The sequence below is a fragment of the Thamnophis elegans genome, chromosome 1, assembly GCF_009769535.1.
Source record: "Thamnophis elegans isolate rThaEle1 chromosome 1, rThaEle1.pri, whole genome shotgun sequence".
Lineage (NCBI taxonomy): Eukaryota > Metazoa > Chordata > Lepidosauria > Squamata > Colubridae > Thamnophis > Thamnophis elegans.
In genome coordinates, this window is record NC_045541.1 from 110,209,011 (window position 1) to 110,221,822 (window position 12,812).

Here is a 12,812-nt window from a genome sequence, read left to right on the forward strand (position 1 = left end):
AGGGCGCAAGCGCGGTGTTTCTCTCCCCTCCCCTCCGTTTTACGAATGAGAGCGCTCAGCTGGTTTCCAGAGCCGAGGCGTCGGTTTCCAGTTCTCCTCGGACGGCTGATGCTGCTTAGACGCCCGTCCCAGGCGCCCTTTCTGCCACCGCCCCTCCCCGCGTGTCATGAGCTTTCCTAAAGACTCTTCTCGACGGTTTTGGGAAGCCCCGACTGATCTGACCATGGTGATCTCCGCCGCCTTGGGCCCCGGTATTGCCCGCCTCTTTTACTACCCGACCCTTCTGTACACGCTGGTGCGGGCGCAGCTGCCTGGCTCGCAACGGCCGTGGTTCAACCGCATCGACCGCGCGGTGGTCTTGGGGGCCCTCCCACTGCGGGGACACTGCCGCCAGGTAACGAAACGAGGCTCTGCCACGGCTGCTCCGCGGAACCCGCTCCGTCGGCGGGGCTGCTCAGTCGCCTCCTTTAGCCGGTGGGGAAGTGAGGAGGACGAGGCATCCTTTTCCCCGCAAGCTTCCCGGGTTCCCTTGGGCGTTTCGCAGGAAAATACTTGAGGAGGGTTTTTTTTCCGCCAGCCTTTGCTGCCCTGAATGGCATCGTCCGGCCGGTCGCTTTTCTGCAGTTCGGAAATGTCCATGGCTGCCCGGTCCCGTTTTGCTCGGAGGGGATTTGGCGGCGAGTCCCTGTAGACTCAGAGCGGCTCATTTCTGGAAGACGGGAACAACTTTGCGGACGTTCTGATTGATGCGAGGGTGGTGGTGGAAAAGGGCTAGAATTGGCACAAATGGAGAGAGGGATAAAAATCGTTTACTCCGGTGGGTTTCAGCCTTTTCTTCACCACGGACTCCCTTTAAATACCTTTTGTGGCCACGAATCCCCAGGACTTAACTCAAGATTTAAAACCCGTAACATTTCTTCAAGCCTTTTGGGGGGGCTGTGATGATATTGCGCAGACCACAGGTTGAGAGCCACTGGCTTACTCTATAACAGTGACCTCCTACCTTTTGGCCACTAGGAACCAGTTCTTCATGGGCTACCTGGATGATTTTGCTGAGGCTCCCCCCCCCCCCCAATAACTAACAGGCAAACTAAGATGAGATGACTAAAGACATCAGTTCCCTTATATTTGAACATCTCTGTGGAGAGAAGTTTTTCTGCAGACCCAGAGTGGGGTATGGTTTTTGCATGCTGCCTGCATGCTGTGGATGGGGCTTAGCCTGTTTGTGGAGCCCAGTGCCTGCCCATAGACTGAGTGTTGGGGGACCCCTGCTCTATAACACCAAGATAAGAAGGTGACAAGTGTCCGGTCACAAATTTGGTTTGAAAGACTTTTTCTTGTACAGTACAGGTAGTCCTCAACGTACAAGAGTACATTTAGGGACCATTCAAAGTGTCAACACAGCACTGAAAGAAGTGACTTAGGACCATTTTTCACACTTACGACCGTCACAGGATCCTCGTGGTCATGCGATCAAAATTCAGACGCTGATTCGTTTTAATGACGGTTGCACTTTTCCAGGGTCATGTAATCACCTTTTGTGACCTGACAAGCAAAGCCAATGGGGAAGCCAGATTCACTTAACAACCATGTTACTAAATTTAACAACTGCAATGATTCACAAAAGATAACAAAAGTGGCAAGAAAGATCATGAAGTGGGGCAAGCCTCACTTAACAAATTTCTCAACATAGCAACATAAATTTTGGGCTCAATTGTGTTCGTAAATCAAGGACTACCTATATATTAGCACATTACCTCGGGCTAGGCTGTGCAGAATGGGGGCATTAAACTACGACTTGGTTTTTGTTGATTCTTCTAAAGCAGGGGTGTCAAACTCAAGGCTGCCGGGCCAGAGTCGGCCCGCAGGCTGCTTAGATCTGGCCCGTGGGACTAGCCTGGAAATATCAAAGGACCAGCCTACATTGCCTCTGTTGAACAAAACGAACCATGGGGGGCACCCCTGCAGCCTGCTTTCGGCCTCTACAGCCTTCTGCAGTACTCTGCTGGCCGAAAACGGGCTGTGGGGCCGGCAGAGGGCTGCAGGAGGCAGCACCTTCTTCATCTCTTTAGCAGCATCTGCCAACCAGAACTAGGTACCCTCCATGATTGGGTTATTTTCCACGCCATATTTCCTCCTAAATATTAACCAGGCTTAACTATACTTAGCTTCTAAATCCAGATAAGGAGAACCAGACGCTAAGCTTTGAACTACTGAGATAAGTATTGTATCTAAACCTTGAGACTCTGCCTTCTGAAGCTGATCTAATTTTTCACATTTGATTCATTTAACATTTGTTTTTTTCTCCTCCAAGATGGTGTCTAAATCATTTGCCAGCAGCATAATGACATAAATAGAGCTGTATCAAAACTGACTAGGCCCCAATACAGCAAGGTATCTATATCATCTTTCAAATCATTTTCTAAATAGAAGCTCATTAGAAGATACATCAATTTCCGCCTCCTGTTTTGGCTGGCAGAGTGCTGCAGGAGGCAACACTTCTTCACCTTGCCTTTAGCAGTGTCTGGCAACTAGAGCTAGATGTCCTCCAAGATCTGGATGGCTATTGTTCAGAAGAGCCAAAAACATCTGGCTCTTCAACCAGGCCTTTGATGAGTGAGAGTGAGCACCTCGTATCACTGAGTTTGTCATCTTTTATTTTAATATTTTACCTGTGATTGGTTTAATTGTAAGTTTTTTATTGTTGTGAGCCACCCAGGGTCATTGAGAATTGGGTGGTATATCAATTTTGTAAATTATTACTAATATTAAGTCCTCTAGGGCTGTAACAGAGGTAATAATAAAGATTGATAGACTGTTGGACAGAGTTTTTAGAGACATCTGGAGAAATTGTCAGTTCATTTATGCTCTGCTCCTATACAAAATAGTCAAGCCCCATAGCAGCTGGAGACTCTATATATCTTTAATCTCTACATTACGGGAATTAAGACTATTTGTGCCAGAAAGTAAATCTCTCTTTGTCTGGAATAGCTGTTTTGAATGCAAAAAAATGCATCTTGAGCCTTTATCAAACGCCTGTCATGGTCACGCACACTCGGGCCACACCCACCCTGGCCATACACTACCACCACTTCTGGCCCTCTGAGGTCAAACACAATCCTGATGCAGCCCTCAATGAAATTGAGTTTGACACCCCTGCTCTAAAGAGTAAGTGAGGGATGTCAAGACAAAGATTCCTTCTGAGCCGTTTAATTCTAGCTGTAGACATTCTTCTGTGCCATATAAGATATCACCTCGGAGATATTCAAATATAATAGAACTGATTTACTGACTTTAGTCATTTCAGTTTGCTTGTTAGTTATTGAAAAAAAATCCTCACCAATAGCATACAGGTATTCCTTGATTTACAACAGTTCATTTAGTCACCGTTCAAAGTTATAACAGCACTGAAAAAAGTGACGTGACATTTTTCACTTACAACCATTGCAGCATCCCTATGATCACATGATTTATATTCGGCTGCTTGACAAGTGAATCACATTTATGACAATTGCAATATCCCAGGGTCATATGATCACTTTTTGTGATCTTCTGACAAGCAAAGTTAATTTAACAACTGCAGCAATTCACTTAACAAACATGGCAAGAAAAGTCATAAAATGGGGCAAAACTCACTTAACGAATCTCTCACTTAGCAACATAAATTTTGGGCTCAATCGTGGTTGTAAGTTGAGGACTACATATACTTTTAAAAGAAGACTTCCTATTGCCTATTTCATTTGTTTTTATAGTCATAGGAAAAGAAAAGTCTTAAATGAATAGTAATAGTTATCTGAACGTAGTTCAGATAATCAGTGCGTAGTTGGATTGAATCTGGTTAGCATTTGGATGGGAAGTTAAGGAATTCCAAGGTATAAAATAAACTGGAAAAATAACAGCAATTCAAGGAAAAAATCAATTGTAAGCCACTTCAATACTATAGGAAAAAATGTGCATGGGTGTATCCATGTAGTCACCAGAGCCTGAACTTGACTTATTTTTTTTTAATTAGAACATGATTAATAAAAGAGCTGATATTCTCCGATACCTTACAGATTGTTGGCTATAACTTGCCAACGTCCTAGTCAGTTTGGAGATTAATTAAGAATTTTTGGAAGTGTTATCATTACATATGGAGAATGCAAGTGCAAAGTACATTTAGAACATTTGGGCATGTCGTAAATTGATTCTTCTTGCAGTTGATAGAACAAGAGAATATCCGAGGAGTACTCACCATGAATGAAGAGTATGAGACTCGCTTCCTATGCTGCTCTCCAGAAGTAAGTTCTGCTTATCATCATCAGTATATCACTAAGAGAATACAACTAACAATCAGTTTAACAAAGTACAAACCCAAGTACAGAGTACCAATGCTTTGTGAAGAAACAACATGGTTTAATAACATGTTTGACAGAGCAACTTCCTGACCATGTTTGCAAAAAAGCCAGTGCTCCATTACCGTGTTTTTTTCCTGGTAGAGATTTGTAGGGAACAAATAATTTGGAATAGGAAAATTAAAAGGATTTATCTGAGCAGGTCAATTAGGTTTGATGTGCTGAATGCAATCCAGTGCTAGGAAACTCCCTCAATTTTACATATACCATTATGAGGTTAAAAGGTGCACAAAAGAACAAATTGACACAAGATTTACTACAAAGAATTAACTCCCCCCCCTTCTTTTTTTTTTGCTTAAAAAGCACGATAGCATACAAAATCATGCATGGTGTAGAATTTTCGTTTGTCCACCTTCATTTGCTGAAATTAAACACCAGTAAAAGAAAATACATCTTTATGCAACACATTTAACTATGGAATACACAGCTATGAGATGCAAGGCTTTAAACACTCTTGCTAGCTTTATAGTGCCTTCTAAGTGAAAGGCAGCATCCCTTAAAACACCATGTTTGGGAGCAGCAGTGACCCCATGTCACTGCTGTTAGGTTCCCAATTCATCTGGTTGATTGCCATGTGTAGGATTAGGCAGAACTTTCACTGATCCTGAAACTTTCTGCTTTTTAAGGTACTTGATCTGATTGCTACCTTAATTTAAGATATACTCACTTCTATTAATTACTTTATAGTATCATCTAATGTTCCAGCCTTATTAGCCTCTTTTTGAAGTCTTCCTCAATGAGCTTTTAATTATGTTGAAATAGTCATGTGCTACTCTCGATGAATGTTTATTTAATTAAATTTATATGGCCATTCATCTCAAAGTGACTGAGCTGTGTACAACATCTTTTCTTGCAATTTCCCCAATAGTTCCCTTACAGTTTTTTCCTTCAATCTAATTCTTATTTTGGGGTTAATTGCAGGAATGGGAGGCAATGGGTGTAGAACAAATGCGTCTTAGCACTGTGGACTTGACTGGAATCCCTTCACTAGAAAATCTACAGAAAGGTGTCAAATTTGTATTGAAACATCGTGAATGTGGAAACAGTGTCTATGTGCACTGCAAAGCTGGACGCAGTCGCAGTGCCACCATGGTTGCTGCTTATTTAATTCAGGTAAGAATATTTTTTGATGAACAGTTCAAAAATGGAATGGCAATATAACTGATTAAGAATGAACTGTTCAAGATGTGAAAGAAAATGGGATTCACTTAAATGGAAGGGACTCGCAGAACTTTATCTTGCTAGGTGCTTCCCAATTATAATGCTGGAATATACTACTGTAATTTAACAATAAATAGAAATTACATTTGTATTTTGTGGCCTCTTGTAGGTCCATCACTGGACTCCTCAGGAAGCAATTGAAGTCATTGCTAAGATTCGTCCTCATATCATTGTTCGTCCTAAACAGCTGAAGTTATTAGAGGATTTTCACAAGACTGTAACTGATGAAAGTCACAGCAGAAGCCGACAGATGCAAAACACCAACTACCACAGAATAAGCAAAGAGACAAAAAGTCACTGAAATATATTCAGGATTCTCCTCTGAAAACATATGGTTCCTAATTTATTGTTTAGGAGCAAGTTATCAGTCAGTGTTTCTATTCTTGTAGAATAAGAGTTTTAATTACTGCCTGCTTTGCAATCAATAGGTGAGCATGCTTTGCCTTTTATACTGTCTATATGTTTGATTATTTTAGAATAGATGCCTGGGACTTGACAATGCTTTTTTTCTGATATAAAACATTATGAAATCATAGTGCTGTTCCAGTAAAGGCCTTTATTGAGATTTGTACCCCAAGTTCTTACAGTATGTATAAGTGGGATTGACACCTAATATTGGGATGATTCAGTTCAATGATGCCAAGGGTAATTTTGCTATTTGTTATCAGGTGGAAATGTATTACCAGCAACCCCTTCTTGTCCCAGAAAAACAAGAAATCTGAAATATGTATTACTTAAAATAATTCTACCTCAAAAATTGTCTTTTGCAGTTCTAATTAGAAGGACTTTATAGGAAATCACTTATTAGAGAGATACATTTGAAAAATTGTAAAATCCACAGCATGTGCCCTAGTTCTAGATGGCTTAGTAGTCTAGTAGAGTTTGGCTACTTAGGACTGCTACTAGAAATGGGTTCAGGCCTTGACTTTGGGAGGCCAGAAGCTGACCAGTAGGAGAAGCAATGCTAACAATAATAATTCAGCCATAACCCAGATTCACTAATTAAGTGCTAGTGAAAATAAGTGTACAGCTAAGATGTTGACACTTGTGAAAAGTAGGAAACCTCTCTAAAATACTATGATCAGCTTCAAGAAAACAGCTATAAGGATCTACGCATCTCTCTGACCTACTGTATGTGATGTTTCCATTGTCCTGGCCCTGAAATATCCTGGCTTTCAAGCCAACACAAACTGCAAATTTGTAAGTAGCACTTTGAGGCCACGGGTGACAGATACCACAGAGGTGGCTGGATTGAGTTTGAAAGTGCTGGCATCTCCCTTTTTGTAACAGTCTCGGAAGATATAAATGTTACCATTGCAACTGGCAATTTTCCAAGGGGATGGGACTGAACTCCAAGCATCTGCCAAGCAGAGCCGAGTGAAGCTATCCAGCAGAGGATTATAGCACAAAAGAGAATCTCCCTGTGCTACTATGAACACCAGGTCCTTGTAAACAGCAGCATGCATGCACCCTGCAAAGGGTAACACATAAGGCTTTACATAACACTTCTCTGTTTTAGTGTCATAGCACTGAATCAGCCGAGAGGGTTTAGTAAAAAAATCAGCATCGTTCTCTTCACCACCCAACAAGTAAATGACACCATTCAGATTCACGCCTGCAGCTCCAGACACTGCTACTTCCAGCTGGCTTGTTTCTGTCCATACATTGTCTTTCACTTTGTAGTATATGATGGCATTAGACAGGATGTCTTGCAATGTTTTGCCGCCCAATGAATAGATTGCATCCTTGTTGAGCACGGAAACCAGAGTATGTTGAAGCCTGTCTCGGGGCAGGGGAGCACACCATTCCCAGTCTATTGTAGTGTTGTTGCACTTCCACATGCGTCGTGGAATGGATCCTCCAACTACATAGAGATCACCGCCGTGCTTGCAGGCTGCAGTGATCTGATGGCATAAACTGTTCTGACCGCTAACACTAATGGAGTCGTCATCAGCACAGTGCAAGGAGACCGCAAGGGAATGTGTACGAGAGGATTCCTTTCCAATCAGATAGATATGAACATTCTCTCCAATTTCCTAATAAGGAAGAAAGGGAACTTTTGTTAGCCTTGCATACATTAGTCAAAGGGGTTAGGCTAGAAAGCAAAAGACCATGAGTACAAGTCCAGCCTTAGCTATGAAAGCCAACTGGGTCACCTTGGGCCTCTCTCGGTCCAACTCACCTCAGGGTTGTTATGGAGTTGTATGATTGCCACCTTATTTGTAATAATAGTAAAAGATGGGATACAAAGAAATAAAATTGTGTCTAGGACTGGGAATACATAACCAAGATTAAAATACATTTCATACTTTAGAGGAATTAATTTCACTGTTCCAATCTCATTGAAAGAAGCAAGTATTTAAAAACTGAAAAGAAATGGTGATGTTTCATTGAATATTATTCCAAAAGAAAGGGAAAGCAATCTAATACACTTCTGCAGTTAGCAATTCCTGAGCAAGGAAGGGAACATTTGAGTCTGAACTCAAATCTTATGGGATGGGCAAATACAATATGGGGAGCACATGACTCTACCTTTAAGCTTGATTGCAGTAACTCTAAGAAACCTGCCCGCTCTTCTTTATTGAAGCCAATCCAGGTTTCTATTGCAGCTGTAGGCTTCTGAGAGCACGGGACCCCATCTGAATGATTGCAGAGGTAAACCAAACACACACACTTGTAAAAATGGCCAGAATAAGTAATCTCTTCAGATCCTTTTCCATCTATTTAAACTGCCTTTGAATACTATAGTTCCTATCCTGCAATGTGCTCAAGACTACCCAATGAATGTGTGACTCACCTGGGAAATGTCACTCAACACTGGCTAAAGACACACATTACCTTCCCCTTGCACTCTTGTTCAAATACCAGATTTTTTATTTTGATTGGATATTTTCAGAGTTTAATATTTTTGTTGCAGTTCACAGAATTAATGATTATGAACATGCATTTTCAAAGTAAAACAATGCAAGGCATTGTAATGTTACTGTAATGAGGCCCATCATTAGATGTGGTCCCAGATTTCGCTTCTTAATCATCTGTATAGGCGACTATTGTGGAAAAGTCTGTGTTGTTTGGCTGATCTAATTACAACCAGGAAAATCAATGGCTGTAAAACCCAGCACTATTAAAAAGATTTCAGTTTAAGAAGAGTCACTAGTCTAGATATAAGGAAAACTTTAAATGCTGTATACTTGCTATAAATAAGCTGCACATAATTAAGGGTAAAGTTAGTTTTCATGTACTTTATAATGGTTTTGGAAATTTCTAATGCCCCTGCTATTAGTTTTTGCATATAATATTTCATCACAAATGTTTTATATGCCATGTTTATGGTGATGTTTCACATAGCTAATAAAAATAAAATACAACAAAAAGAAAAATGGATTACTTGTTTGCTCTCTGAGCATAGTTGCTTTTTTGCAGACATTTCATTATTCAGCTAAATAACATCAATGCAAATAATTGTGGGGTTTGCCCACAATTCTGCTAAAAATGGCATAGTAAGCTACTGTATGTAAACAGGGAGCAAACCCCACACTTACTTGCACCAATGATGTTACCTAATTGGATAATGAAATATCTGCAAGCAAACACCAAACTCTGAGGCCATAAAGTGCTCCTCAGCACTTGTAGCAAGCTATACATACTCTCTTCTATTAGAAAGAAAAATCATACAAGTAACAAACCAATATTAAAAAAGAATTACACAGTAGGATATTGACAAAGGGAAAACAATATAGTTCAGCATTCATGTCCAAAAAAGGACACATGGAAAGTGGCATAAATTTTTACTTAAGCCAATGAAAAGGAAAAATGAACCTCCCACATGGCAAGCAGTTACAATCTTCACAGATAGTTTTGGAAAAAGCTTTCTCTGAAATTCAGTTTCTTAGATTACAACTGACAGGAGGCCTCTATAATGGTCTTAATGTATAGATAGGCTTAAACAGGACCCTAAATAGTATAAGGTTATAAATGTCATAGCAGCATCTTTATTTAGTTAATAAACAGATTTACATAGCTATTCATCTCATCAGTAGAACTCTGCTGTTAATAGACAACATTCTGAAATGGGATAAATAAAAGTTTTAAAAATACAATTGGGGTCCATGTAAAAATATCATTAGCATATAACATGCACATGCTTATCCTGGTTCTTATTATTATTATTATTGCTATTCTAGTTACCGAGAGCCACTGAGAGATGGGAGGTTCTGACTGATACACCACCAAACTCTCAGTCTTGCTACCATAATCAACATAATCTCAGTAATATAACCTGTCTTAAAACCAAACTGAAATAGATCCAGATGGTCTGCTTCTGCCAAAGCCCTTTTGAAGGACTAGACCTGGAAATAATAAGGGAGCAATATGCTTGTTTTTCTAATGGACTTTATTCTCAACTCTAGTCTCTAATTGTTCTGGGCAGTGAACTATTGAACAATGAAGGTTCAAAGTAAATTCTATACAGGATTTGACTTATCCAATTGCAGGGCAATTAGGCAATGTATAAACACAGCAGTATCTTCTTTACAAAAAGGATTATCTAGTACACCATTCATAGCTCAGCTGTCAAAACTGAGTAGCTAGAGTCAAAACTGTAAAGTTGGAATTTTTAAAATCATACTTTATTGATAACACAGTTGCCTAGTTTACACTTTATACAAAACTACAATGACTGGTGTTACATATTGCAGTATCCCCCAAAGATGATTGTGTGCAATGTGTGAATCCATTTTTCCAAGTCTCGTCCACAGCAAATATTGCAGAAGACACAGTTGTTGATTGCATTGAAAGCTGAAAAAAAGGTTCAGTGGAGGTATTCCTGTTTTGACATGTCAGTTTAAACAAATCTTTATCTATCCCCAAAACATGGCCTGAACCTGAATTATATTATATATTAAAAGCGAGTTGGAAAGCCATCATTATCATCATAGATCTTAGTAACTGACTTACCTGAGACAATGTCTGTCAGGAAACGAAGAGGAAGGTGCAGAAACTCCTCTGTTTCCTGAAGCTGTGCGAAGTATGATTTAGCACAATGTTTGGCTGCTGTGTAGAGCTCTACATCGCTATGCTGATCAGCCAACCACATAATCTGCAAACAATTTTTCACTTGCACTGTTCGAGCCAAGAAACGAGAACACTCCTCAAAAAGAGCAGTTAGCTGGTACATATCTGCTGCTTCATATGTCTCCTGCAAATAGTCTGCCCTTAATTTCACAGTTCCATGGTAAATATAGTCTACCACAAGTTGAAAGACACTCTCACTAACATCTTGTAACTCAATGACACGGTTGTGTGCCTCCTTAAGGTTGGAAGTGAACATAGAACGAAAAAAACAGCTTTGAGCTGAAAGGACTAAGCGGTGCAGTTGGAATTCTTTGCCTTCTACAGAAATGGTGACATCAGCAAAGAGCTCCTCTTCAAGGCACAACTTCATGATTCCTTGGGCCACACGGCTGGAATGTGAACGATCAGTGAAGGTATAATTCATAAAGTAGTTTTCCTCATTTGAGGAATTTCCAGTATCCCCTGTTGAGGAACCTCCTGTCTCTTGCAGTGAGTCCATGTTGTTGCTGTGATTTGACCTCCAGTAATCTGAAATGCAATAGACATTGGGAATTCTTCTAGTGTTTTGTGCCTTAAGTAAAGCAATCTAATGTTAAATTTACTTAAAATACAATTTGGGAAGTGGAAAACTTAATCTTACTGTGTAAGAGTTAATTATTGGATAATGATTACAACTGCAGCAGGAGTCAATTTTTTACACAGTACATAATACATTTTATTGATAAGCTCTCAAAAAATAAACCAGGTATTGCAAAAGACACCAAGTATGTTTGGTCGTAGATAATCACTAAGTATCATATTTTATGAAGTAATGTATATGTTAAATAGACTTCAATGTGTGTACTGCTGTTTAGATTTAAAAAATCTAAAATAGAATGTAAGTAAATACCAGAACAAAAAGTAGAACTTAGCTATGATGTTTACGAGTTCATGAGACATATACTCAGACAAGCGTCTTCAGTAAGTTCATGTAATTGGCAGGAAATTTTGGGTTTCTTTCATAACTGTATCAGAGATTACCAGTTACATTTTCAGTATATAAAATTCAATACAAAATCAAGCCCAATGATCACTGAATGTTTTATGCATAGTTGTATATGCTAAAATCTGCTGACATAAACAGCCTTGAAATAAATTCTGTTTTTAAGGGGCTAGTTTGCAATCTGCCACATACATACAGGAATAATTATAACTAAACATATTTAAGAAATATCCACTGTGGGCTAAAACATGGTTGGGTAGTTTGCCATTCAATGTATGGTGCAAATCCACTGAAGCATGATTTGATGTGTTAAGCAAACATCTTAATATTATATAGTACTCAAACAAGGGACGCTATGATTGGTCTGCAGTAACCTAAAATGTATTTAGACTTTAAAAGCATTCCTCTTTTTTTCTTATACTGTAGGAACTAGACCATGAAGCAACAGGTTATTTCTAAGAAGAAGAAAAAGGAATGAGAGGATAACAAAGTATTGGCGGATTAGCAACTATCTAATCCGATGCATCGTGACCTCCAAAATGGGCTTAATAGGATTGCAGGAGTTGACCACTTTAGTTCGGGGGGGGGGGGGTTGTGTGTATTAGGACGTAAACAAACGGCAACCAAGGCCATGAAATCAAGGGCTGAGCATTGATCTCCCCCGAGCAGCCGCAGCTAATCCCACTCCTCAACCAGAGGAGCAGTGTCGCGGGACTGTCCTCAGCTGCGCGGGACGGGCTGCCTAACGGCCGTCTCCCACAACGGCACCGACATGCTGCCACTTCGCAGAATTCCTGCCGCGCCCCCCCCCCCCACTCCCGTCGCCCCACCTGCGGACGGCTACCGAACCTTCCCGCCCCCTCAAAAGGCAAGGAACCGCCCCGGCTTCGGCCGACGGCAGCTCTTACTTGCGATTCCCCCCTTCATTTCGCCGTCTCGGGACTGCACGGAGGGATCGGTTGTGAGGTATAACAGGAGGAGCGGCTGCGCTTTCCGATTTCGAGATGAGCATTCCCGGAAGCCAGCTCTTGGAGATCGTCCGAGCCGCGCGCGCCTTTCATTTCCGGATCATTTTTTTTGTTTTTGACCGTCAGGCGCGTGATTGGCTTTCTGCGGTGGAAACGCCTCTACAGCCTCGGTCG

At 40.7% G+C, this 12,812-nt stretch overlaps 2 protein-coding genes across 2 annotated transcripts; one reads left to right on the top strand and one right to left on the bottom strand.

Moving 5' to 3' along the window:
• Positions 1-25: 25 nt before the first annotated feature.
• Positions 26-6,178, top strand: PTPMT1 (protein tyrosine phosphatase mitochondrial 1). Its single transcript, XM_032227312.1, is given in 5 exon segments — positions 26-394; positions 4,200-4,280; positions 5,316-5,507; positions 5,725-5,842; positions 5,845-6,178. Coding segments are annotated over 5 exon segments (732 nt in total). The 5' UTR covers positions 26-166; the 3' UTR covers positions 5,958-6,178.
• KBTBD4 (kelch repeat and BTB domain containing 4) lies at positions 6,152-12,730 on the bottom strand. The gene is made up of 4 exons (XM_032227300.1): positions 12,579-12,730; positions 10,572-11,216; positions 8,148-8,254; positions 6,152-7,651 (listed from the first exon to the last, which is right to left on the bottom strand). The coding sequence occupies exons 1-4, from the start codon at positions 12,595-12,597 to the stop codon at positions 6,791-6,793; spliced, it is 1,632 nt and encodes a 543-aa protein (XP_032083191.1). The 5' UTR covers positions 12,598-12,730; the 3' UTR covers positions 6,152-6,790.
• Between the last annotated feature and the right edge of the window lie 82 nt (positions 12,731-12,812).

What these genes read in the sequence shown, in the direction of transcription:
- KBTBD4 (XM_032227300.1), bottom strand. An exon ending in CCTGACAGACATTGTCTCAG is followed by an intron (nt 8,255 to 10,571) that starts GTAAGTCAGTTA and finishes GCAATCATTCAG; the next exon opens with ATGGGGTCCCGTGCTCTCAG. An exon ending in TACTGCAATCAAGCTTAAAG is followed by an intron (nt 7,652 to 8,147) that starts GTAGAGTCATGT and finishes CTTCCTTATTAG; the next exon opens with GAAATTGGAGAGAATGTTCA.